At 32.2% G+C, this 27,769-nt stretch overlaps 1 protein-coding gene across 4 annotated transcripts; it reads right to left on the reverse strand.

The window, feature by feature from the left end:
- Positions 1-595: 595 nt before the first annotated feature.
- On the reverse strand, positions 596-26,780 carry LOC139505552 (uncharacterized). 4 transcript variants are annotated; one of them, XM_071295078.1, is made up of 11 exons: positions 26,632-26,780; positions 19,803-20,070; positions 18,427-18,728; positions 16,604-16,645; positions 12,628-12,666; positions 9,770-9,940; positions 8,372-8,581; positions 7,463-7,542; positions 3,400-4,359; positions 1,664-1,922; positions 596-1,054 (listed from the first exon to the last, which is right to left on the reverse strand). In XM_071295078.1, the coding sequence occupies exons 2-11, from the start codon at positions 20,062-20,064 to the stop codon at positions 704-706; spliced, it is 2,676 nt and encodes an 891-aa protein (XP_071151179.1). In that variant the 5' UTR covers positions 20,065-20,070; positions 26,632-26,780; the 3' UTR covers positions 596-703. The 4 variants fall into 4 exon arrangements, with proteins under 4 accessions (XP_071151179.1, XP_071151196.1, XP_071151181.1 ...); XM_071295095.1 differs by lacking the exon at positions 26,632-26,780 and adding an exon at positions 24,602-24,681 and having other exon boundaries at positions 19,803-20,031; XM_071295080.1 differs by lacking the exon at positions 26,632-26,780 and adding an exon at positions 24,112-24,201 and having other exon boundaries at positions 19,803-20,031.
- Between the last annotated feature and the right edge of the window lie 989 nt (positions 26,781-27,769).

Consider the following 27,769-nt stretch of genomic DNA (forward strand, 5'->3'; position numbering starts at 1 on the left):
TAATAATGTTTTAGACGTTTAGGTTTTTGCACCTTTTAAAGACGATAAAAAACAGAATTCCACCCAAGGCCTCAAAGGCGTCTTTAACGAGAAAATCACGCACCCAGACAAAAACTTCCACTGGCCCCTTAACAATAATGTATACATCGAAATAAAAGCCATACTCAACTCAGAAACATGCAAATACACCAAAATGCACCAAAAAAAACTAAAAAAAAAACTAACAGGGCTCGAGGCCTTTGGATCAGGCACACAATGCAGCGGGTTTTAAAATGTTTGAGATCACCCTCCAGTATACATATACCCAAATGTGTAATAACCATATGCGAAATGACAATTATCAACATACATATTCCAAATCAGCTAAAGGCTTTAAACAATGAGTAAATGATAACAGAATATACTCATATGCTTTTCATAGCTGTGAAACGTTTTACTTCGGGAACCGGAACTATTATTTTGTAAGGTTAATGAATTTGAAAATGTTTGAGTTGTAGCTCTTGTGATAGAAAATAAAATAACAAAAACTCCGAGGAAAATTCAAAACAGAAAGTCTCTAAATGAATGGCAAAATCAAAAGCTCAAAGACACAAAACGAATGGATAACAACTGTCATATTCCTGACTTGGTACAGGCATTTTCTTATCTAGAAATAGCAATGAACACAATTAACAGGATTAAGGTTTTATCTTTAACACATTTGTTAAATTGAGTATAGTTGTTTTAGAAGAGTTTGAATGTCTGGACGATTATTTGGATCGTTATGCAAACAGCCTGTTATTATCTTTTTCATAGCTTTCTGTACTTTCTGTTTTGTATCTGTGTTAGATAGACTACTTAATAATCCTGTTGATTTAGTCCAACCATCTTTCCACACTTCACAGAAGACCATACCTAGGCTGTATATATCTGATTTTGGTGTGTGCATGGAATAGTCATTCATTATTTCCGGAGGGTGATACTTTTTAGTACCTCGCTCTGATCCTATGGTTACAATTTTGTCCTCTTCTTTAGAATGACCGACATCGCATATCTTGATAATACCGTCTTTGACCTTGAAAAAAATAGAAAAATCAGTAGTAAACTTTGACCTACTTAACTTTTATATTCATCATCATCGCTTTATGTGTTGTGTTTTGTTTGTCTTTTCTTCTTTTTCCGTTATTTACCATGGCGTTGTCAATTTGTCGTTAACTTTTGAGTTTGAAAGAGCTTTTGTGCCTAATATAAAATGTAATGTAATTATATCGATGTGTATCCTATTTCCAATTGTAATATACGACAAAATGTAAATTCGCATAGCTCATTTTAGAATTAAAGGGATTTCCCTAATTTTTGACTGTTTATGAGATTTGTCTTCGCGAATCCGTTTATAGATTTGTCTTCAGAATCTGTTTATGAGATTTTGAACATCAGTGCCCTAATGTGTTTTATTGGACTTATAAATGTCCATTTTCTCAATGATTTCATTTTTCTCTTTATATTCCAAATTAATGTTTGAATTATGGGAAAGGTCAAAGCTTCACAAAAACACGTATCCAAAATAGTAAATGTCTGTAAACTTGCCATTGTAAAAAACGAAATTATATTTATATTTTGAATTATTGGTAAATGACGAAATAGTTCGGGTAATCACTTAAGTATAACTTGTGAGTAAACTTACCAGAAAGTTTTGAGGCTTAATATCTCGGTGAACAATTCCATGTTTATGTAGAAAGTTAACACCTTTAGCCGTCTCTATACAAATGTCAATCATTTTCCTGGAACCTAATCCCTTCTCTACGTATATGTCATCCAGATTACCATCACATTTCTCCATGAACAAGTACAATGTAATACAACCATCTACATCCTCTATGCATGAACCTTTGTACTGCACAAAATGTTGATAGTCCATGTCAGCTGTTAGCACGCTTAGTTTCCTGTTTATTGAAGAAATAAAAAGGTTATATAGAGTTATTTCCCTTTATATTCCTTGTTCATCTGAATAGTATTTGAAAAAAAATTATCTAGCATTAATCTATTATAAACAGAAATGAAAAACACGAAGCGACTTGGTTCTAATTTATATTTCTCATTTAGTGCCACAGAACCTAAAATTCTGGCATTCTTAACAGTGATTAAAAAATCTATAAAAAGAATTACACAACATCATTTTTTGTACTATGTTATTCATTAATATTTTGATTATAATAGTAGTAGTCGGTTCATATGAGCCTGAAATTCTGGCACCATCGCTGATAAACAATGCAATGTCATAATCAGTAGTTTGTAAAAAAAAAACATTGTTCTCATTTTTTTCTCTAGTCATGCTTCATCTATATACCTTTCGTCCAGGTAAATGAAAAACAGACAACTAATGCTTTCAATTGCACCAACATTGTGATTTAATAACAGACGTTTTTAATATACCACATATTTTGGCATACGGTTTGTTTACTGTATAAATTTGAATCGAATAACATTAAGTTTGATGCAATCGTTTGTCATATCAACCAAGTTCTTTATGGAAAAACTTCTGTGATTCTTGAACTCCTAGGAAGACAATTTGTATGATAGGTTTATCTAGAACAATAGTTAATGCAAAACTAAAGCAACTGTAACATATGTGGCGGTTGAGTGTTAACTTGGTTGTGGTTTATAACCCGATATGTTTCCCTTAATCGATTTAGGACTATTGAACAGCGGTAAACTACAGTTGCCTGATAAAAAGGAAAGGCATGACTATGCCAATAGTGATCTACCTTAATATTATCATTGTGTATATCAAAGGATACCTTAAGTGGTCAAGAGAGGGATGGATGTAATTCCATAATGACTACTGTGGCATAATATAGACCAACACGAGTGCAAATTTTATTATCATTTCAATAATCGTATTTGTTAGATATGTTACTGTGACCAGTAATGCAAGGTAAGTTGTGCTATACTATCTAATGTTCCAAAGACCTTTACTGCATTCAATGTTTTAAAGGGCTTGAACAAACCAAAACGCAAATATATCTTTTATGGTAGTTTGATTTTATAAACTCTTCCAAGATATGCAAAATGTGTCAGTGGAACTTCCAATCGATTAATTGAATGAGGTTCAAAGGGAATTTCATCATTTCATTTGGGTCCAAACACTTAACTTGGTTAATCACTCAAGCTCGAGAAAAGGGAGACGTTTGCATGGGCATCCCTCTCATACGATAACATGTTTAACTATAGTTTCAAAATTAATCATCTGACTTACTAAAATATGCGTTCTCTGTTTGTCGTCTTTAATTTTTTTTTTATTGTGAAATATACTAGTTAATTATTATAGTCTTTGAAGAGCTGGATATTTTTAAAGTGAGAATCGAACACCCTTTTTCATCAATCTCCTTTTAAATATGAAATTGAAAGCATGAAACTCACCTTAGCAATATTAATTCTCTACAGTACGTTACTTGAGTGGACAAGCTCTTGGAGTATTCTGCCCTGCTTTTTTCATCTCCTTTTAGTTTATGTGGTATTCTTGTTTCTATTTTCTTTCTAGCTAGCTCTCCAAGACCGTTACATTGAACGGTGTGAACAAAATGTCTTGATCTGTCGAGTTCCTCAATAACCAGCACATCCTCCGGTGGTATTTCATGGACAGCTACATCTCTGAGGAAAACATTTAAAAGCCCATCTATAACTCTTTGTAAGCGGTCAGTTATTTGCTCATTGCAAGGTTGTATTTCCAATTTACCGATATTGTTTAGAAGTGCCATCTGACGTTCAATATGCATAATGAAATTGTTCCGTATTTCTTCAACATGGTAACTAAGTAGGCTAACCTCCATCTTAATTCTGTGATTCGGATTTTTCATGCGTGCTTCATCAATTTCATCTTTAAGTAGTGCCCCTACCAATATTACTTTGGCCAAAGGAATAACCATTACTAGTCCAAGTAGGAGAAAATCAAATTGGTTCACCGACTGGCAACTGGTTTTATAAAATAGATTTAAAAGCCAAGATTGTTTAACAATGTTATTTTGGAGATTCTGAAACCAAACATCAATATCTTCTTTGAAAGTTTGTAAATTTAAACTAAAGTCTCTCTTTGCCTCATACAGATCATGTGTAAACGAACTATTCTTTTTCAAAATCATTGACTTGCAATATCCTTGCAATCTTTCTTTTAAGTAAGCCTCATAATCTCTCTTTACAAGATCAGTTTTGTTGTCTAAGATTGCAGCCCCATTAACGAGTAAATCTGCCTTAACCTCTTTTAGAAACTCCGCATCTTTTAGAGCTTTCTGTTTTACTTCCGTCATTGTTTCTTCAGTTTTGCACCACTGATGCCGACATTTGATGAGTCCCAATGCAACTTCACAAAGGTTTGTCAGCCACCTGATGGGAAAGTTCTAAATATTAGTAATGTAAGCATATATCGGTAAATGATGGGTAGGGGGAAATAATAAAGAAAATGTAAGATTTTGCATAAGAGTGTATCAAAAATAAGTACTAACAAGTTTAGATACCTTTACTACACGTTGGCAGAGAATCATCTATGGTAAAAATGCCCGAAAATACTTTTTTTGCACACTTAAATAAATTAATATGCCAAAAAGTTTGTTTTTTTTTTGTTTTTTTTTAAAAGCTTCTTCGAAACAACTATAATCCCATTGTTCTGTGATTTGTTGTCAATTTTAGTTTTTTTCTGTAGAGTGTACCTATCTTTATTGATTATGAACTATTTGTGTCCTTTTATGTCCTTCTTATGTGCAGCTTTTGTGATTATCCAACTTTTCAGTTAACATACGCAAATCTATGATCTCATCATTAGAATTGACGATTGACTCGGAAAAAAGTACATACGTTAAGTTTCAAAATCTGATAAATATCACATACTTCAAAAGTATTCCTTTATGATATGGTCAATTAACAAGGCCGTAGCTACCCTTGAGGCAAGTGAGACAATTACCTCACTAAAATTTCGACACTGATTATTTTTTTTACATACATATCAATATAATAGTCATTTGTTGTTCTGTCTCAACCTTAATTTCTATGATAACTTGTCATCATTCCTTTTAAACTATTTTTCCTGGGTATAACTCAACATCTCCACGGGTGGTGTTTCTCGATAACATTAACCTAGTAATAATAATCATCATGGATCGCTAGTTAACAACAGGCTCTTTCAGAAAAGGAAAAGCGACACTGAAGGTAAAGAAGGAATAATTCTAGTAGTAAACTAGTTTTTTTTTAACAGAGTCTGAGTAATTAATATATAACTCCATTAGAACAATCCAAAAAAGATAAGTAGACTGACAAATCAAGTACTGGTATTCGGAAGGAGCAGTTCTGTCTGCGTATTCATTTCTCCGTTTAACCAACTTTTGACAAATCAAGTCATCGCAAGGGGGCAGTTCTGTCTGTGTATTCACTTCACGAACTTTAATCTTTCTCTTTACAGATAAATAAAATATAAATAATATGAAACATGCATGGATTAGTTTCTATCCATATTTCTTTAACCTTAAAAATTGAAAGAATATCTCATATTCCAATTTGATATTATTGAGGAATGGTAGAACCTTTAACACAGGATTTTGTCTTTACTTATTCGGGACTACAGAATTTCGTTTCTTTATATTCGGTGTTTCGGAATCGGACACCCCATACCCCTTACCCCTAAATTTATAGATTCTGGAACTAAAATACCACCAACTATTTCCAGAAATAATTTGAAATTACGGACCTACATGTAAACGTCAAAAACTCAATTCCAATTCCCCTGTACCCATATCATATATACTCTATAGATAGAATCATATACATTTATCTTATCTAATTCTATCCCTAGTTTGTCTACTCTTTGTCAGCATAAAAGCGAGTTTAATATTTTGTAACTGCAACTGTATGATGGTGCTTACAGGAAAGCTTAATTCCCTTTTGCAAACAAAACTGTTACTACCGATGCTGCTACCAAATTGCTGATGGAGAAGGAAACAAGTGTAAAACAACTGCAATATTCTTGACTTTGAACAGGCATTTCCCGAAAAATATGGTTGGTTAAACCTGCTTATAAAACTAGATTAGCCTGCCAATTGTATAACAGATGTTAATAATTTTGTTATATTGAAAAATGTGGCGACCAACTTAAAAAATATGAAAAGTTAAAGTTACAATAGTTCGGATGATAGCACGAAAAGGAGTAACGGGTAAACTAAAGTTAAATAAAGAGATAAACAACTTCATAACCTAGATTCCATAACTTAATTTTGTACTTGTTATAAATAAATAAATATTTTTATATTAGCGTCACTGATGAAGACGAAACGCGTGTCTGTCGTACTAAATTATAATCCTGGTACCTTTGATAACTATTTACACCACTGGGTCGATGCCACTGCTGGTGGACGTTTCGTCCCCGAGGGTATCACCAGTCCAGTAGTCAACACTTCGTTGTTGACATGAATATCAAAAATGTGGTCATTTTAATAAATTGACTGTTACAAAACTTAGAATTTTTCAAAAAACTAAGGATTTTCTTATCCCAGGCATAGATTACCTTAGCCGTATTTGGCACAACTTTTTGGAATTTTGGATCCTCAATGCTCTTCAACTTTGTACTTGTTTGGCTTTATAAATATTTTGATATGAGCGTCACTGATGAGTCTTATGTAGACGAAACGCGTGTCTGTTGTACTAAATTATTATCCTGGTACCTTTGATAACTGTTAACACCACTTGGTCGATGCCACTGCTGGTGGACGTTTCGTCCCCGAGGGTATCACCAGCCCAGTAGTCAACACTTCGGTGTTGACATGAATATCAATAATGTGGTCATTTTAATAAATTTCCTGTTTACAAAACTTTGAATGTTTCGAAAAACTAAGGATTTTCTTATCCCAGGCATAGATTACCTTAAATGTATTTGGCACAACTTTTTGGAAGTTTGGATCCTCAATGCTCTTCAAATTTTTTCTTGTTTGGCTTTATAAATATTTTGATATGAGCGTCACTGATGAGTCTTATGAAGACGAAACGCGCGTCTGGCGTACTAAATTATAATCCTGGTACCTTTGATAACGTTTTAGACTATTTTGTTTTATATATGAAATAGACACAGCATATTTAATTATTAGGTCTTAGTATTTTTCGATTAACTTTTTTGAGAAAAGGAAGAGACGTTCTTTGACAAAACCCTTGCTCAGTAGTTGACACATATAGAATAACATTAACGATATCAATTTTCCGGCACCAGATGCGCATTTCGACAATACATGTCTCTTCAGTGATGCTTTGGCCAAAATATTTGAAATCAAAAGCTTATATAAAAGATGAAGAGCTATAACCCAAAAGGTCCAAAAAGTATAGCCAAGTGCGTGAAAGGAATCAGAGCTTTGCATGAGTGAGATACATTCCTTAATTTATAATAATTTCTAACATTTTGTAACAGATAATTTTAATACCCAAACAAATCTGTATTTTCAGTTTTACTTACAGCCAATACTCCTCCAATCGTCTCCGTTTTGTTGTTACTACCAATTGGTAAAAGGCATTGATCAATTCAGTTTCATTTTGCTGAAACAACAAAAACTTCTTTGAATGGTTCTTTTTTTTTTATAAACTAGTAAATATAATAACCATATCAATATGTTACTTCAGTGATGCTCAAAGCAAAATGTTGAAAATCCTAAATCCTATACAAATACTGACGATCTAGTCAAACAAAATGTCTCCCAATTGGTTAGATATTCCCGAACTTGAATATCCTATCGAGATTTCATTGAAAGAGGATTGCTGCTCAAACTCTTTAACCAAAATTTCCTAAAAGGTGAAGTTGAAATCACAACTTCTTAAGTTTTACGGTCCCATCATGAGTTGGTTGACCGTTACGGAATATCGGTATGTTCCTTCTGTCGTTACTACAATCTCGTTGATCCCTTTTCGCAAATGTGACCTACCAAATTAGACTTTTAACTGGGTTTGTATTTAAATGAACAACACGAAGGGTACCACATGTGAAGCAAGATCTGCCTATCCTTCTGGAACACCTGAGAACGCCCCTTTTTATGGGATTCGTGATGCTTCGTCTTTAGTTTTATAAGTTGTGTACTGTAGTTTTTCCGGTTGTCTTTATTTTCAGCCATGACATTGTAAGTTTAGTTGTTATCTATGAGTTTGAATGTTCCTCTGGTATATTTCACCACTTTTTAACAAGACACATGTTTCTAAAACAAAATAATAAGTAAAGGCGTCTTGTCATCACAATGTTGCTTCAATAGTCTCGGGCTGGTGTTCAAACTTTCTATATCGAAACTATTTTAACTATCAGATTTTGCAGTAGATATTGACTCATTAAAAAATTAAACTAATTGTAATATGTTGCTGTAAAATTTCATTCAAATACCTTTTCAACACAAGAAAACTGGATGACTTGACTCTCTTGAACTGTAGGCCATTCCTCCTGTAATTTTCTAAGGACCGACTCTTTCAATTCAATCTTTTTATGTGGTTTCGTTGACACGAGGTCCCATTTGTTACATATAAACAAACATTTGTCTGCATCAAGTTTAGAATTAGGAATCTGAACAACAACGTGAGACATAAACTTCTGTATCTGAAAAGAAGGATTGGCATGTTGAATTAGATTTGAATGTATGCATCCGTCAATAATATCGATGGCGAAGGAGAAAAATACAAAATATTGATTTTCAAAATTTTTTAAGGCTGATTTATCAGAGGTAACATCAAATTATTGATGTTCTAATCCCAGCAATTTCTTGAGAATATAGATCAAGGTAAACATAACCTGAGTGAATCCAGACCGTCCTCAGGTTTATCTTTAAATGTCAACATTCACTACCAATAGTTAAGGATAATATGCACACTCATTTACCGATTATATCTCTGGTTGGAACATTCGTACTGAAGGGTCAGGTTGACATTTTTCTAGCATTAAGAACAGAAAAGTGACAAAATACAGATAAATTCATTGTAGATACCAGGATTGAATTTTGTATTTGCGCCCCTTTCGTCTACAAAAAACTTACTAGTGATGCTCGAATCAAAAACAGTTCAAAAGGCGGAATGAAGTACGAAGTTGAAGAGCATTGAAGAAGCAAAATTCCTAAAAGTTTTGTCAGATAATATAATCTATTCCTGGTGTAGAAAAGCATAAGTATTTCAAAAATGAAAAGTTTTGTCAGCTAATATAATCTATTCCTGGTGTAGAAAAGCATAAGTATTTCAAAAATCAAAAGTTTTGTCAGATAATATAATCTATTCCTGGTGTAGAAGTAGAAAAGCATAAGTATTTCAAAAATCAAAAGTTTTGTCAGCTAATATTATCTATTCCTGGGGTAGAAAAGCATTAGTATTTCAAAAATCAAAAGTTTAATAAAAAGTTAATTTATAAATATGACCATATCAATGATAATTCCTGTCAACATAGACTTGCTTACTACTGGGCTGGTGATACCCTCGGGAAATAAAACTATCTGCAAACAGTAATAATGTGAATTTTAAAAGATAATTACTTCTTTCATACAATTGTGGTGTGAGTTGTCAAATGGTTATTATAAGATAATTACTTCTTTCATACAATTGTGGTGTGAGTTGTCAAATGGTTATTATAAGATAATTACTTCTTTCATACAATTGTGGTGTGAGTTGTCAAATGGTTATATAAGATAATTACTTCTTTCATACAATTGTGGTGTGAGTTGTCAAATGGTTATTATAAGATAATTACTTCTTTCATACAATTGTGGTGTGAGTTGTCAAATGGTTATTATAAGATAATTACTTCTTTCATACAATTGTGGTGTGAGTTGTCAATGAGAATCAGAAACCCATCCACCATTTTCTCTTCGATTTTCCCAAGGATGAATTTAAGACTAGGACTACTTCCGTCTTCATCTACCGAATCATCCAGTCCAGGATAGTCCACAAACACAACAGATGGATTTTTAAGTATCTGTTCAATAGAAAGTGAACAATATGTTGTCTTTGTTGCTTATAGTCCAGTCAATCTAGCATAAATTTGATCCTAACCCGAAAGTAATTGCAACAGAAGATTTTTAAGTTTTAATCTTTAGCAGTATACCCAAAATAAACACAGAAAAAAGTCTAACTTGAGGAAGACTAAAAAAACACCATTTTAAATTCCTATGTAAATTTGTATTGAAAAGGGAGATAACTCTTGCAAAAAAGGCAAAAATATCCATAAAAATTGATACACAATTATAACTTTACCGCTTCTATTCATCAGAATGTGTTGATTCTTGATTTTTTTAGTGGTCTTTAGAGTATAACAAACAATTCTAAAGATGTTTCAATATATTTAATCAAGCTATAATCTAGATTTTGTAATTCATTAGTTAAAATTAAAATTTAGAATGGAAATGAGGAATGTGCCAAAGAGACAACAACCCGACCATAGTCATAGAGCAGACAACAGCAGAAGGTCGCCAACAGGTCTTCAATGCAACGAGAAATTCCCGCACCCGGAGGCGGGTTAGTTGACCATTTATTGAATTTTTCAACATGTTAAGGTAAAGAATCTCAAATTTAATGAAAATAATTAAGCATGTATTCCTCTTTTTGTGGTTTAAAGTTTCTTTAGATAAGTAAGTTGCTGAAAAAATACAATATACAGATATAAACAATACCAAGTTACATTATTTTTTCAAAATGGTCACAAAGCTTCAAATTTGCAATTTCTTTCATATAAAAGGCACGAAAAAAAAACCTACCCATAACACTTCGGTTTGGTACATTTCATAAGCAGAATATTACATAATTTAGTCAAATACAAACTTATAACCAATCAAAGTATCATACTTTACATAAATTTCCAGAAAAACAACCAAAAACTGACTGCAAGAGTTATATCCCCTTCCAATGTTAATATTCCATAGGAAATACAAAATGTGATTTTGAGTTTTCCTCAAGTTAGATTATAGGGACTTTTTTCTGGGTATATAAAGGGCATAATGCTATAGATTAGAACTAAAAAAAATTCGGTTGCAATTAGTTTGAGGTTAAATCTTAGCTTGACTGGACTGTTTAAGAAATAATTCATGGGGGCTTGAATATATCGTGATTTTACCACGGGTTGGCCCTTTATGACAAATATTTTACCCCTGAGCGATAGCGAGGGGTAAAATATCGGCATAAAGGGACAACCCGTGGTAAAATCTAGATATATTCAAGCCCCCATGAATTATTTCGATTCTGATAGGACACATACGGCAATTCTTTTGGATCGAAGCGCTCTAGGTGTAGGCAAATATTTGCCGTTCCCATAAATAAACGCACTAATAAACTAGCGTTAAAGAACGGAGCAAACTGCATTAGTGACATGCTTAAACTATTTAAAATAATGTATTTAGACAGTTTTGGATGAATTTGAATGATAATTTATTTATATGTCTTATATGATGTACAATAAAGGGCTTTTGCCACATTTTAGCATCATTTGTGTATGTTTCCTTGTGATGATTTTCGGATTCACAAGCGTGTATTTTCCCGTAAAATGCTTACATTCTAACGCCATTGTTCTATGACGTCGGGTATCTCATTCATAAAAAAGCATATGACGTGGGAGTACAATCGGAACAGCACTGGCAATATATTCATATTTTACCACGTGTGTGTACTCAAAGCGTTTGAAGGACGTCATGTTAGAATATTGCGTTAACTTATCTCTTCGGTTCTTCAAAATATATTTTTTCCTTTTTTGATACCTGTTAGCAGACCTCATGACGAGTTTTCTCTACGTATGCGTTTGGTTTATTACATTATAACTTAATTCGATTAATTCATAAACATTAGTGTGTATATACAAAAAAAACATTGATTGCCATTTCATATTCTCAATAGTGTTCATGTTTTCATAACTGAATTGCACAACATATATTTCATTCGGTGTTTTTTTTTTTTTTTAATATCTGTCAAGTATATGAATACAAACAATAGTAGTATATCGCTGTTCTTTTGTCATAATTCGATTAAGCAAAAGCATTTCTTTACAAGCTGAAAGCATGGAAAAAGCAAAATCACAAAAATGCTGACCTCCGCGGGAAATCCAAAACGGAAAGTCCCTAATCAAATGGTAAAATCAAATGATAAAACATATCAAACGAATGTCATATTCCTGACTTGGGACAGGCATTTTAAAATGTAGAAAATGGTGGATAGAACCTGGTTTTATAGCGCTAAACTTCTCACTTGTATGACAGTCGCAAAATATCGTTATTTTTTCAAGACATAATCGGTAAAGTAGTCAAAATATGGTTACAGCAGTCATCACTGTGTTATAATCTACAAACAAACAAACATTTACAAAAATACACAAAAAGAATCTATCAAATTAAAAAAAAAAAAAAAAAAAAAAACACATTCATTTTTCGCGTGTTTGGCGTCAGAAAATTTAAATGTCACATAGGAAGAAATTTTGTCGTTCAATGTATATTCAAAACAATTATAATTTCACATTTGAAATGGTGGCATGCAGGGTTAAAAAATCAAAAGTTATGTTAGAATTAATTTCAGAAACAGACCAAGATTTGAAATTATCCCGAAGTTCTTTAGAATTTCTAAGAATCCATTTAACGAAAGAACATCAACAATGAGAGGAAAACAAAGGAACGTATTACCTACCATCGGATGACCTAATTCGTTTTCTGCCATACAATCTTCCTAAAACGAAAAAAAAATATCAATTGTATCGCCATTTTAAGTTTACTGTTTTAGTTTACCTACAAAAGGATGTATTATTCGAATAACTAAGGATTTTCTTATCCCAGGCATAGATTACTTTTGCCGTATTTTGCTCAATTGTTTTGAATTTTGGGTCCTCAATGGTTTTCAACTTTGTACTTGTTTTTGGCTTTTTAATACTGTTGTCAACGACCGAATACCAAAAACGCTAACCGGTTAACCGGACATTTTTTTTTCAATTTTGATAGATTTGATATAAATTTGTGTTGAAATCATTAAATAGTTATGTTTATTTAGAAATTGTCGTCGCAGTAATTAATTTGACAGATCAATTGTCCAGTATATTGATTGCTATTGTTAATCCAAAAAAACATAGAATTAATTAGAACTTGTTGCTCAGCTTTGGGCAAGTTCTTAATGAAACATAATTGGTATACATGTTATTTTAACAGTAACGTTAAATCAGTAATACGATTAAATCTTACGATTTACTTCATTATTTTATTTTTTATCTAATAGCGTGTAGACCTACTTCTTAATGAGCAACCTCCGTCGTGTAAGGCTTTTATATACTTTAAACAAAATGTCAACTAAAATATTGTGAAATGCAAACCAAATTGAATGTGAATGTACTAAATGTATACGTGATAGTACGAGTAACATGCTTAATCATTTCAAATTAAAACACTCCACATTAATTTCGGAGACAAGAGCAAAGGAAATAATCGGTTACAGACATATTCGCGTCTAAAAGATAAAGATTTTTTTTTCAACCTTAAGTTGATATAAACGCCATAGTTGATACGGTGTATACATCTGAAAATTAAAAGTCAAACTTATCAAGGAATCCTCACAGGATAAACTTCAATTCAAAAAGCGTAAATTTATGACTTGGATGGAAGGTGATCACATTGACATTCATACCACATATTATAGCTATGTGTAGGATACTAAAGACAATACAAACAATATAGTACATATGACACAACATAGAAAACTAAAGAATAAACAACACGAACCCCACCAAAAACTAGGGATGATATTAGGTGCTCCGGAAGGGTAAGCAGATCCTGCTCAACATGTGGCACCTGTCGTGTTGCTTTTGGGATAACAAATCCGGTAAGTAGTCAAATTTGGTATGTCACAATCATGAAAGGGAAGGGAATTGTAGTTACGACGTAAGGAACATATCCGATATCATTTGCGAAACGGTTATTTCATAACGGTCAACCAACTCGTGATGGCGTCCGTTCCATTTGGAACTCTTGGTTTAATAGCTTCCTTGTGAGTAGCAACCCTCTATCAAGAAAAGCATGATAGGTAATGCAAGCACAGGAATATCGTATCAATTGGGAGATATATACCCCGTATGCAGGTACTGCTAGAATGTTGCTACTTCGAAATGGAAAGTTCACAATTGGAAAGCTGAAATCATCTCTTTTGTCGTAAAGTTTTGTTTTCAACCGACACTCATTGTCAATTTCTAGATGTAAGTCAAGATATGAGGCCAACTTTACTGTAGTGTCCTTTATCTCTAGTTCGATGGGATAGGTGCGTTCCAAATTTACTATCCTTTATCTCTAGTTCGATGGGATAGGTGCGTTCCAAATTTACTATCCTTTATCTCTAGTTCGATGGGATAGGTGCATTCCAAGTTTTGAATTATTTAGTGAAAGAACATCATCTATATAGCGTAAAGTAGAGTTAAAGGATATTTCTAACTTCTTATCTTTCTTCCTGCATGATGTCAGCCTCATAATAATAAAGAAACAAGTCGACAAGTAGAGGGGCACAGTTTGTTTCCATTGGAATGCCGACAGTCAGTTGAAAAACACGTCCTCCGAACGTAACAAATATGTTGTCAATCAAGAAATCAAGCGTCTTGATAATATCAGTTTCAGAGAGTTTTTTGTTTGAATCAGAGTGATCCTTTACAAAGTAGGATTTATCCCTCCCGAAGACAAGATACTTGTATCTACGTTGGCCATTTTTTTTTATGAAGCAAAGGAATACCAACTCTTTCCATTTGTCTTTTAGTTTGGAATGTGGAATACTTGTGTAAAGAGTAGAAAAGTCAAATTTTTTAATACTGTTACAAGATGAAAGAGAGTTTGATTGTATGTACTCTAAAAGATCTTTGGAATTTTTAAGGATCCACATCTGATTCACGTCACCTCTAGAATAGGCAGTGTCACAATAACTTTGAAGCCCGTCTTTGATTGCTGATAAAATAGATGTTAATAATTTAGAAAGAAGTTTCGTGGAGCACTTCGAAGACCCAGCAATATACCGTTGTTTGTAAGGACACTTATGTAGTTTAGGTATCCAATACAGTGATTGAAGATCTAGTTCTTCATCTTTGGTTGAAATTCCAAAGGAACTGGCTTTCAAACACCAATTCAAACTACCGATTAACCGATTTTAAAATTGGTCGAACGATTATCCGAGTAACCGGTTATACAATAGTGGACGATTTGACAACACTACTTTTTAATTTTTTGAGCTGAGCTTCACTGATAAGTCTTATGTAGACAGAACACGTGTCTGGCGTATCAAAAGATGAACCTGGTACCTTTGATAAATATCGGTATTCATTATGAGAGTTGTATTTATTTACATTTGCATACCCTTGGCATCCATAACCCGTGGACGCGATACACACTTTTAAATTAATCATCTAATTGATGCATTGATGATTGAGCGATAGGTGGGATTTCAACATTGCAGGTTATACAAGGAAATGGAGAAAGCAGCCAATTGTTCAACTCTGCGTGTGAGAACCGCTTAACACAGATCACGTGAATAACATATTGTTGGGAAAATTTGCAATCAAAAAAATGTTTGAAATAATTGATAAGTATAACTTTTTTGTTACTAGTATCTTAATGTGTTCTAAATATTTCTCAATTGAAATTGTGGTATATATCTAAAAATACGTGGCTTTAAACCTTATTTACATTTCTTTACGAAACTATATGTTTAACATAAAGGTTTTTGATATTTAAATTAGAATAGTAATACTCATTCGCATCCTTTCTGCAAGTATGATTTCATTGGTTGGTTTATCAAGATAATTTAACGCGCGCTTGAGGAAAGCAACGTCCGTTATAAGATAGTTAGAACACAAAAGAAAGTTTAGTACACCTTCACTTTCCATTTCTAATAATATCATTATATACTACATCCTCAGTTCGTATCAACTTTAATTTGTATTTAGAAATTCGATGCATTCGGTATGTCTGATGATAGATCACAATATGATATATATTAATTTTGTAGCAAACGCACAACAATATATGATTTAGAAAAAAATATTCTCGAAGAAAAGTAACGTAGCAGAAAATTATTTATTATAATTATTATAATCTTTTTTTTTTATCAGCAACCAAAATCAGGCTTTGCATTTACAGTGCATGGAAATATAAGTATTCGTCATTACCAAAATAAAAAATCTGAGATAAAAATAAATACTCTTTTAAAAAATATTTATTTGTAGGCATTTTACTTAATTTCTGACAAACCGGTCTTCCCTGTACTTGACGATTCAAAAGATCAGTACCCAGTCACGTGGTTTTTGTGAACTTGCCTACATGGATGATTCGACAGATGAGTACCCAGTCACGTGGTTTTTGTGAACTGCCTGGACTGGATTATCTGACAGATTAAGACGGTAGTGGTCCTTATCTTAAATCTATCATTGACGTAACCTTAAACTTCTAGACCAAACATCTTACATTTAGATGACTTTATTTGTGACATCTTCATGAGACCGAACCAACAGAAAATCTAGTTTCTTATCAGAGTAAAAATCATTTATCAACATTTTTCATCTATGTTATTTTTACTGCTCACGTTTGCATGTGTGTACAAATGAAATTAATTATAATAATAAGAGAACGTTATCACTTATACTTACATTCTCCTCGCTTACATCGTGTGTTTTCAACAACTCGGTGTCCTTGAAAAAAGCATATTTTTGTATTATGATTGAGGAAATTTCGTTTCTAAGAACTTTAAGATATTAACTTAAGCAACAGAAGATTAACGGGATGTTCTGGATAGATCACACCATCCTATTGCATCAGTTTTTGAAATAAAATATAACATGTACATGAATAACACAGGAAACTAAGACAAATCTGTACGAACCTGAAAAGTTGTTGTCAATTCGTTTGATGTGAGATTGTGTGTCTCAAAAAACATGTTTTGTTTAAAAGCATTAAGAATATTTCTTATATAGATATAGTAAGATGTGGTGTGAGTACCAATGAGACAACTCTCCATCCAAATAACAATTTAAAAAAGGGTAAACCATTATAGGTCTTGTTTTTTTAGGACAATACCGATTTGTTTTTTAAATAATGTAACACTATCGCTTAATACTACAAACCATATAAAAACACGCCTCCTAACCTAAGTTTGAATATACACGGTTCACACATGCTTGTTTTTTTTCAATGAAAAGTTTAATAGAGGAAAGATAAGACTCTGCAGGTGCTGATGAATGTCGCTGTTTTTATCTATAAGAGCTGTTTGTTGTGTTCACGCATCGATGCTCTTCAACTTTGTACTTGTTTGGCTTTATAAATATTTTGATATAAGCGTCACTGATGAGTCTTATGTAGACGAAACGCGCGACTGGCGTACTAAATTATAATCCTGGTACATTTGATAACTATTTACACCACTGGGTCGATGCCACTGCTGGTGGACGTTTCGTCCCCGAGGGTATCACCAGCACAGTAGTCCACATTTCGGTGTTGACATGAAAATCAATAATGTGGTCATTTTTATAAATTTCCTGTTAACAAAACTTTGAATACTACGAAAAACTATGGATTTTCTTATCCCAGGCATAAATTACCTTAGCCGATTTTGGCACAACTTTTTGGAATTTTGGATCCTCAATGCTCTTCAACTTTGTACTTGTTTTGCTTTATAAATATTTTGATATGAGCGTCATTGATGGGTTTTATGTAGACGAAACGCGCCTCTGGAGTACTAAATTATAATCCTAGTACCTTTGATAACTATCAATATACTGGAAATTGATGCAACTGTCATACATGTGAGATGTTTAGCTAGCTATGAAACCAAGTTCAATCCACCATTTTCTTTATAACAAATATGTTGTTATCCATTCATTTTGTGTATTTGAGTTTTTGAATTTGCTATTTGATTAAGTACTTTCCTTTTTTAATTTTCTTCGGAGTTCAGTATTTTTGTGATTTAACTTTTTTCAAATATTTAGTACAATAAGCTTAAATTACTTATTTTATGAAAGGGCATCATCATATTCATAAGAAAAAGAAGCGCATTATTGATACCAGTCCCGTTTATATGTTATTGAAGCTCCTGTATGAAGTTTGCCTAATAAGAATAAAGGAATTAGTTTGCAGCGGAAGTGCACGGTCGGTTCCATGTGGAAAAAAAACCCGCCCACCCAACATAACAAGAAAGAAAATGACGAAGTCCACAAAACCGTGCATTAATGATAAAGACTGAGAAACAAGAACCCACTAAAACCCTAGGGTGAACTAAAGTTCTCCGGAAGGGTAACCTCTAACTAAACGCTTGAAATTGATTTTGGTGAGAAAAACCTGTTTTCCTGGACCATCCTTCACCAGATACAATTAAAACCTCAATATTTCATAACACGACGTATGAAATGTAACGCCATTTTGGTTTAAAAGATAATTATTCTTGAAGGACTGATTAATTATTCCTCTAAACTATTACCTTGAATATATCTAACGGCCAGAAAATCTTGACACATTTCACGTTCACTTGCTCATTTGTCAAATCCCAAAAAATATATCCATTTTCGATTATCTCCCCTAACCAATGCCAATTCTTGTCATCAGGATTGTTCTCCAATAACTTTTCCAGTTTTGTATCATCGCAAAACAAAACTTGGACATATCTGAAGTCACTGTTATAGACTTCACATACAACCTTTGTACAAATTCCCTGGTCTATTGGGAGGTAGTTATCACCCATCAAATAATTCATCAAGCTGGATTTACCCGCTGCAACTTCCCCTGAATAACATAACAAAATAAAAAAAAAGTAATTATAGTATACTCATTTGTATGTATATATGAAGGATATAGGGTAGTTGGTTTCAAAGTTTTTGAATTATGTCAGATGTTCTATCTTAAAAGAGAGGCGCGAGAGATACCAGAGGAACAGTCAAACTCATAAATTGAAAATAAACTGACAGCCATAGTTAAAAATGAAAAGACAAACAGACAAAGAATAGTTCACAAAAAACAACATAGCAAACTATAGACTGAGCAACACCAATCTCACCAAAAACTGGGGGTGATCGCAAGTGCTCCGGAAGGGTAAGCATATCCTGTTCCACAGAATTAGAATAAGAATTAGAATCCAGACAAAGATAAAGTTTGTTCATAAATACTAGGTTTGGTTATTGTCTCTTTGACATATTCCCCGTTTCCATTCTCAATATTAGAAGAAGGAGAAGAAGAAGAAAAAGAAGAAGAAGAAGAAGAAGAAGAAAGTAACATATAAACTGTTCGATATGTTATGTTTATTATAAATATAATGCTTAAAAAGAGTCATTACATAAGAAATTTGTTATTAAAACTCGTAAGCAAATATTTCCTAAGAAAAATAATTGTTAACATACAAAGGATATTAGGGTTTAAATTAATTGACAGTCATTAATTTACTGCTGTTGAAATCTCGTGAATCTATAAGGAAGTGGCAAATCAAGGGATTAAAAAAAAAATGGAATGGAATGTCTTGTTGTGATAAATAATTTATCTATAAATCTTATCCTGACATTTCTAGTTGTTACGTTGTGAAACATGACTCAAGTGACTGTCATAGATGTGAGAGGTTTTGCTAGTTATAAAACCAGCTTTAATCTTCTTAGGAAAACGCCTGTACCAAGTCAGGAAGATGACAGTTGTTGAACATTTCATTGTTTGATGTGTATTAGTTTTTAATTTGCCATTTGATTAGGGATTTTTTTGTTTGAATTTTCCTCGGAGTTCAGTTTTTTTTGTGATTTTACTTTTTACATTTGACCAAGATCCTAAGAGAATCCTATACTTTATCTAGTTGTTTCGTTGTGATAAATGTCTTACCTATTATTCCAATCCTGAGACATTCCCATACTCTTACTAGTTGCTTTCGTTTCTCGTTCACTTGTAAATGTATTGCATTTTCTTGTTGTCCTAGAGCATACTGTTGTATTATAGCCAGTGTTAGTCTATCTATACTATCATCCCCAAGTATGTCTTCTACTCGTTTGTAGAAAGTACAGCATGTTTGAAAAGTCTTATCAATTTTTTTTAATTCTTTTCTTAACTTATCCTGAAATGTATAATACATGATTCCACTTTTCATTTCTTTCTTTTATTTAAATTTTCGTTTTTCTTTATTGAAATACATACCCAGCTGGACCATTTTGATATTTTTATTAGAGGAAATGTTTAAAGATAGCTGGATTTAACAGATCACGAGGGTTTTAATGTATGCGATTTTTTATATAGAAGAACATATAGGTGATAAATTTCAAATATATATGTAGGAGTCTAGAGACTGTAAAAAAACCTCAGCAATCAATTTCACTCTAGCTCAGTTCTGTACGGATTGGAAGCTGGAAGTAAATTCTACAAAATCAAAAGTCCTAATATTCAATTCTACCGGCAAATCATTTCAAAACTTTTTTACTATCAACAAATATTATATTGAGACAGTTGATAAATATTGTTACCTTGGGATAACTTTAAAATGCAATGGCAAATTTAACCTTGCCTCCAATTTATTGATGGAAAAAGCTAGAAAAGTTCTATTCAAAATAAAGAAATCTCTTAGTCTCAACAATTCATGTAGACTTTTAGAAAAACTTTTTGATACAATGGTACTTCCAATTTTATTATATGGAAGTGAAGTTTGGGATATTGAATCAATTTAAAAAAAGTACTGAGAAAGAACCAAAATAAAAGTTTCATATACAATTTATGAAAGAAATTCTTGGGGTTCACTGTAAAACTTCCAACCATGCATGTCGCAGTGAGCTTGGTAGACTCCCATTTAAAGCTAAAACTTTATTGTCTTCCATGAAATTTTCAGATCATTCAATCTCATCTAACAAAGTCTCAGCTCATGACATATTTCTTCAAACAAGAGAAAACAACCTATGGACAAGTAATATGAAGAAATGTATCCATAATCTGGGTTTCTCATATTTGACATCTTTTAATGTACCTATTACACATATGCTTGCTCAAATAAAACAACGAATTCATGACAAAATTTTACAAGAACAGAATTCATATATTACAGAATCATCAAAACTATCATTTGTTCGACATTTTTGTTTTTCAAATAAACGTGCACACTATGTTGACCAATTGAATATGTTGAAAGATAAGGCACCTTTGGCAAAACTAAGGCTAAGTGCACACAATCTTGAAATTGAAAGAGGTAGATACATGCAAGTTAACAGAGAAGAAAGGTTGTGCAAATTATGCCATTATAAAAATATAGAAGAAGAAAAACATTTTATCTTGCACTGCACAAAATATGAATCACAAAGAAATGTTCTTATATCAAAATTGTCCTATTTCAAAAATTATGACAAACAATCCAAAACTGAGGATGAATATATCAAACTACTACTTAATAACAAGTGTAGAAAAACACTTAGATCAATATCATCTTTTATTAATCAATCATATGAATTAAGGAAAAATGTCCTTATAAATGAGTAATATGAACAAGTTGAAGCTATAACAAACAATATACTTATGTCAGTAGTCTATTCTTACAAATTAACCTATATATATTGATATTTATAACTGCACATTTCATTGTTCGAAAAGTACCCAATGATATGCTATGTAGTATTGTTTAATTGCTGCATCATTACTATTTGTATACTAGCTGTATGGGCCGTTGCCAATTATTGTAATTGAGTTTGTGCCAATAAAATATTTGTATTTGTATTTGTATTTGTATACATCAATGCAAGATTGCTCAACGGAGATAAGCAATGAGCACAATTTACACATTGTACTTATGGTTAAGGTAGACAAATATATCGCTTACTAATATTTAGATGAAAATAACAGAATTGTGTTACTACATGGACGTGCTAATCAATACTGTATAATACCGTTTACATTTCGGTCATGCTTCAAACTATAAATAAGTAAAATGTTTGGTAAAAAAGTTTAAAAAATTTACACCAGTATAGACAAAGTAAACTAGAAGCAAAAATTCGTCATGATCATTATAATTATATGTATAAGGACAAGTGTACCATGGATAATAATATTGTAACGATAAATAGTTTTGACGTGTATCTCGTTCAAAATGATGAATATCTCAAAGAGCTTAAAACAGTTATTATACCGTACGATTATAATATGTTTATAGTTATCATACCTTACGATTATAATATGTTTAAGGATGTACTTAGGTGAGGTTTTGGAATCTGTGTCAAATGTTCGGACTCCTTGGTGTTTTTCCATACAATACAATGTAAAATATTTTGCCCCATAACACCCATTTATTTTTTCATATAAGACTTATTAGCTCATGAATGGTCATTTACCAAAATTTTAGAAGATTCTTGATTTTCTTTCTTTGTTTTGAGACCAAATAATGCCAATGCAAATATAAGGTAAAAGTCCGAGTCAGCCTTTTCCCGCCACATTTTAAATCTCAAATATCTCGAAAAGGAGGTCCATGACCTATCAATATTTTTAGTTTATTTTAATCCTCAATTGATGCTCTACTAGCTTATAGTATCAATTTTCACTTCTTAATTTATTAATTTTCACCTAACCTCACCTAAGTACATCCTTACAGTGACTTGACTGTTAGTGTTGCTATTCACCAATTGCAACTCATTCAAAATTTTGACCCAATTGCAATTTGTTTTATTAAATCAAATTGTTCAACTGGTCAAAAATTTGAACAAACTGTTCAGCCAAAATGTGAAAGTGCAAAGTGATAAAATAAATCATACTTACAATCCTATAAGTCTGTAACTCCACTGTATTGATGTAATTCCTAAATCAGTCTATCAATCTGTATAGTTATATTACAGCCATTACCATACTAAAGGTGAACTGTTTTATTTTGAATTGCTATAAAAATGTCAAAACTAAGCTTTTATAGAGTTTTCTTTCGAAAAGTATTCTATATTTATAAGTATCACACATTATGTGAATAAAAACATTTCATATTCAGTAAAATATGTATGAAATAACAATATGCTTCCTTGGGGAGATAACCTAAAATACTATTCTTTTGAATAAAGACTTTTTGAAACCAAAAAGCGATTATCTCCCCTTCCTACAAACATATTGCAATTTCAAATATTTTACTGAATATGAAATGTTTTTATTCACATAGTGTGTGATTCTTATAAATATAGAATACTTTTCGAAAGAAAAACTCTATAAAAGCTTAGTTTTGACATTTTTATAGCAATTCAAAATAAAACAGTTCACCTTTAGTATGGTAATGGCTGTAATATAACTATACAGATTGATAGACTGATTTAGGAAATACATCAATACAGTGGAGTTACAGACTTATAGGATTGTAAGTATGATTAATTTTATCACTTTGCACTTTCACATTTTGGCTGAACAGTTTGTTCAAATTTTTGACCAGTTGAACAATTTGATTTAATAAAACAAATTGCAATTGGGTCAAAATTTTGAATGAGTTGTAATTGGTGAATAGCAACACTAACAGTCAAGTCACTGTAATATGTTTATGTCGTTTGAAACAGTTATTATACCCTACGATTATAATATGTATAATATGTTTATGTCATTTAAAACAGTTATCATACCTTACGATTATAATATGTTTAAAACAGAGGCGTAAGATACCATAGATACATTCAAACTAATAAGTCTAAAACTAAACTGACAGCCCCATGGCAAAACTAAACTGACAGCCCCATGGCAAAACTAAACTGACAGCCCCATGGCAAAACTAAACTGACAGCGCTCCATGGCAAAAATAAACTGACAGCCCCATGGCAAAAATAAACTGACAGCCCCATGGCAAAACTATGCCCATGGCAAAACTAAACTGACAGCCCCATGGCAAAACTAAACTGACAGCCCCATGGCAAAAATAAACTGACAGCGCTCCATGGCAAAAATATACTGACAGCCCAATGGCAAAACTAAACTGACAGCCCCATGGCAAAACTAAACTGACAGCCCCATGGCAAAAATAAACTGACAGCCCCATGGCAAAAATAAACTGACAGCCCCATGGCAAAACTAAACTGACAGCCCCATGGCAAAAATAAACTGACAGCGCTCCATGGCAAAAATATACTGACAGCCCAATGGCAAAAATTAAAAAGAAAGATAAGCAAAATATAAGATATAGATAAATAATCTATGTAAAGCTTACAAGAGGCGAGTCCTGAGCTTCGGCCATTTCTGGTCAAACATACCCGTCCAACATAAATAACACACAAGTTATCCTAACATTTATGCTCTGATAATAAATAGGACAATTTTTTATCATATGATTAGCATTTTGTACTGATAGTAAATGTACCAATAATAAATGTACTTACCTTTCATCACAATTTCAATCTGACTATGAACTTGGTTTTCCTGTTTGAATGGATTTTCACTATTATTTTTGGGGGCCCTTTATAGCTTGTTGTTCCGTGAGAGCCAATGCTCCGTGTTGAAGGCCGTACCTTGGCCTATAATGGTTTACTTTTATGAATTGTTACTTGGATTGAGAGTTATCTTATTGGCACTCATACTACATCTACCTATATCTATATATTGAAAGTCGTTAAGAATGGTACAGTTATCAATTATTATCAAATACTTATTTTTCATTCTATATTTGTTGACCATGGAAACAAGCAAAATTACACACGAACCTGCCGCTTGCAACTTCAGTAGAGATGTTCAATTCACCGTGAAAAACTACGTCACATGTAGGTGCTTAAATACACATACTAAGACAGACAAACAAGCTAAGCATTCGAAAAATAACAAGAAATTGAAGCAAACCACCGTCTAGAGTACAAAGTTAAAAACTAAAGAGGGAATAGGATACATTAATACATATTATCATCCTGATTACAAATACAAAAATGTGTCCTTATGTTGTAAACTAATTTTAGTGCTCGTTATTATTCTGTGGTTAACATGTCGAAATGTATTATTATTTTATTCATTTGTATATTTTTCTTCTATCCTGAATGTTCTTGCATTTATTTGTACTGTTACCTGTCATGTAATGTTTTCATTTTAGCTGTATTTTTTAACATTGACATAAGAGCGGGAGATTTGACAAGCAATAAAACATTGTCCAACCCACAATTTTTCTCAAAATATCCTGTAATAAGTCAAGAATACGAAGTTGTCAACTTATAGCTCTTTCTATGCATGTCACATTGTTGTTTATTTTGGTGCATTTCAGTGTTTCTGTTGTTCAGTTGTTTTCCTTTTATAGTTGGTGTATTTCCCTAGGTTTTAGTTTTTAACCTGGATTTTTTTTTCTCTCAATTGATTTATGACTTTTATACTAGTGTTGCCTTCATGTAAGTCGTTTAAATACAAAGAACATATTATCAACCTTTGGAAATATAATAATATACCTATATTTTTGTATTGTTATATTTCATTTTTGCTAATATGCTTTGTGTATATGTCTTTTTGTGTTTCTTTGATAATATGACGTGGCTCTGTACTTATACATCCCGTTTTGTGTTTTTGTGCCAATGTTTGTTTACATATGTATTTCTTGTTATAGCGATTAAGATAATAACACAATGTTTGACTGCTGTACCCCTAATTTTTAACAGTTTTACCTGTTTCATTTGTTTGTTTTGTACATGTACATATCGATGGCAATATAATGGAATTTAATGCGAATGTCATATAAAATACAGCTCTGGAATTTAAAAAGTACATACTGTCATGGAAATTTCAATTTATTGAAATTATTTCACTTTCCAAAAATAACACAATCATATAAAACTATGAACGAGACTAGTTTGCTTTTATACATTTTATTTAAACATATTTTTGTCATAATAAAATAACATATAAATATTATAACAATTGCATTAATATGAATGTATGTACTTGTACTTTCAAATTTGCAAAGGTTTCGGCTCCTCCAAAACATTTAAATATATAGTCTTATAAGAATATGAATGTTGTTTAAATTTAGATATTATATGTTTGTAATGATTGTCATGTTTGTCTTGGTAACAATCCAATATTTGGATTTTACATCAATAAAATGATTTGATTTGATTTGATTTATAAGTTATCACCTAAGAAGAAACTGTTGTTCAAAATTCATTCCCGGGATCACCCCCAGTTTTTGGTGGGGTTCGTGTTGCTTAGTCTTTAGTTTTCTATGTTGTGTCTTGTGTACTATTTAATTATTTGTCTGTTGGTCTTTTTCTTTATTAGCCATGGCGATGTCAGTATATTTCTGTTTTTGAATTTGACTGTTCCTCTAGTATCTTTTGTCCCTCTTGTTCAAAATTGAATTTAGCACTTTATGAGTTTTATATTTCCGAAGTGCAGGAATATGACAGTTGATATTCATTCATTTGATGTGTTTTGGCGTTTGATTTTGCTATTTCATTAGGGACTTTCCGGTTTTGATTTTTCTCAATATTTCTGTTATTCAACTTATTACTGGATCAAAAGAGACAACAATTTGTTCAAAATTGTTCATTTTACAACTACTACAACCGTTACAGCCAAGTTTTATTAATTGCAAAGATAAGATACGTAAATTGTCACTAATAAAATTAATTTGGTCAAATAGGCCAAAGTTATGTTAATGTAACATGACCACTTGGTTCAACAAATATATATGACAATTTGGTTCAACAAATATTTCGTTTACATTTGTCCTCGTATTGTAAATATTATATGCATTTACTCACTAAACCGATGATATGTTGATAAACAACACTGAAATAGATTTGCAATTAATGAACACCGTTAAATAGCTTAGGTACGACTTCAACCAACTTAACCTTGTGGTCTGTTTTCTAGACACTTCCTTGTCCTTGTACATGGATAATTATCATCCAATCATTTTCTGCATGGGTGGTAATCTAGATCACATGAATATGCATCACATGAACATTATGTTATATTAACCCAATGACATTTGTCCTATATATTGTAATAATGCGCGTTAATAATAGATATAATGATCAAATGTATCAGCGTTATCAACTTCAACAAATATTTAAATTACATAACTTTATAAAGTTTATTCATTACAGAAAATTCTAGTGCAAATTAAGACTAGAAGATGCATTACACCAAAATCGCTTACCTAGGAAGAAACTTTCAAATATATTTTTTATTACCTTTCTTGCACTCGAAACACATTATAATCCTGATATCTTTTATATGTTTTAACTAGTTATATTCCAAAACAAAATGTATATAGCTTTATGGTGGAATTCAATTTTTAGTTCAAGAAACAATTTATTACTTCTCCAAACCTAGAATCACAAACGTTATTCGTAAATTAATTACCTTTTTGGTCAAAGTCTTCCAAGTACCAACCACACCTGATTAAAAAAATCGATCTTCACAAAGAAGTCATCATATTAAAAAAGACTGCAAGAAATGGTTTATCTCAACTTTGTTGTTTTATCAATTTCATAGTTGGCAGTTTTGCTATCCATTTTAGTTTTCAGGTGCTCCGGAAGGGTAAGCAGATCCTGTTCCACATGTGGAACCTGTCGTGGTGCTTACGTGATAACAAATCCGGTAAATAGTCTTATTCGGTAGGTAAGATTCATGAAAGGGAAGGGGATTGTAGTTACGACCTAAGGAACGTATCCGATATCATTTGTGAAACGGTTATTCCATAACGGTCAACCAACTCGTGATAGCGTCCGTAAAATTTAATAAGGGATGATTTCAACTTCACCATTTGGAACTCTTGGTTTAATAGCTTCCTTGTGAGCAGCAACCCTCTTTCAAGGAAATCATGATAGGAAATGCAAGCACAGAAATATCGTATCAATTGGGAGATATATACCCCGTATGCAGGTGTT

Source organism: Mytilus edulis, chromosome 1, assembly GCF_963676685.1.
Source record: "Mytilus edulis chromosome 1, xbMytEdul2.2, whole genome shotgun sequence".
In the NCBI taxonomy this organism is placed as follows: Eukaryota; Metazoa; Mollusca; class Bivalvia; order Mytilida; family Mytilidae; genus Mytilus; species Mytilus edulis.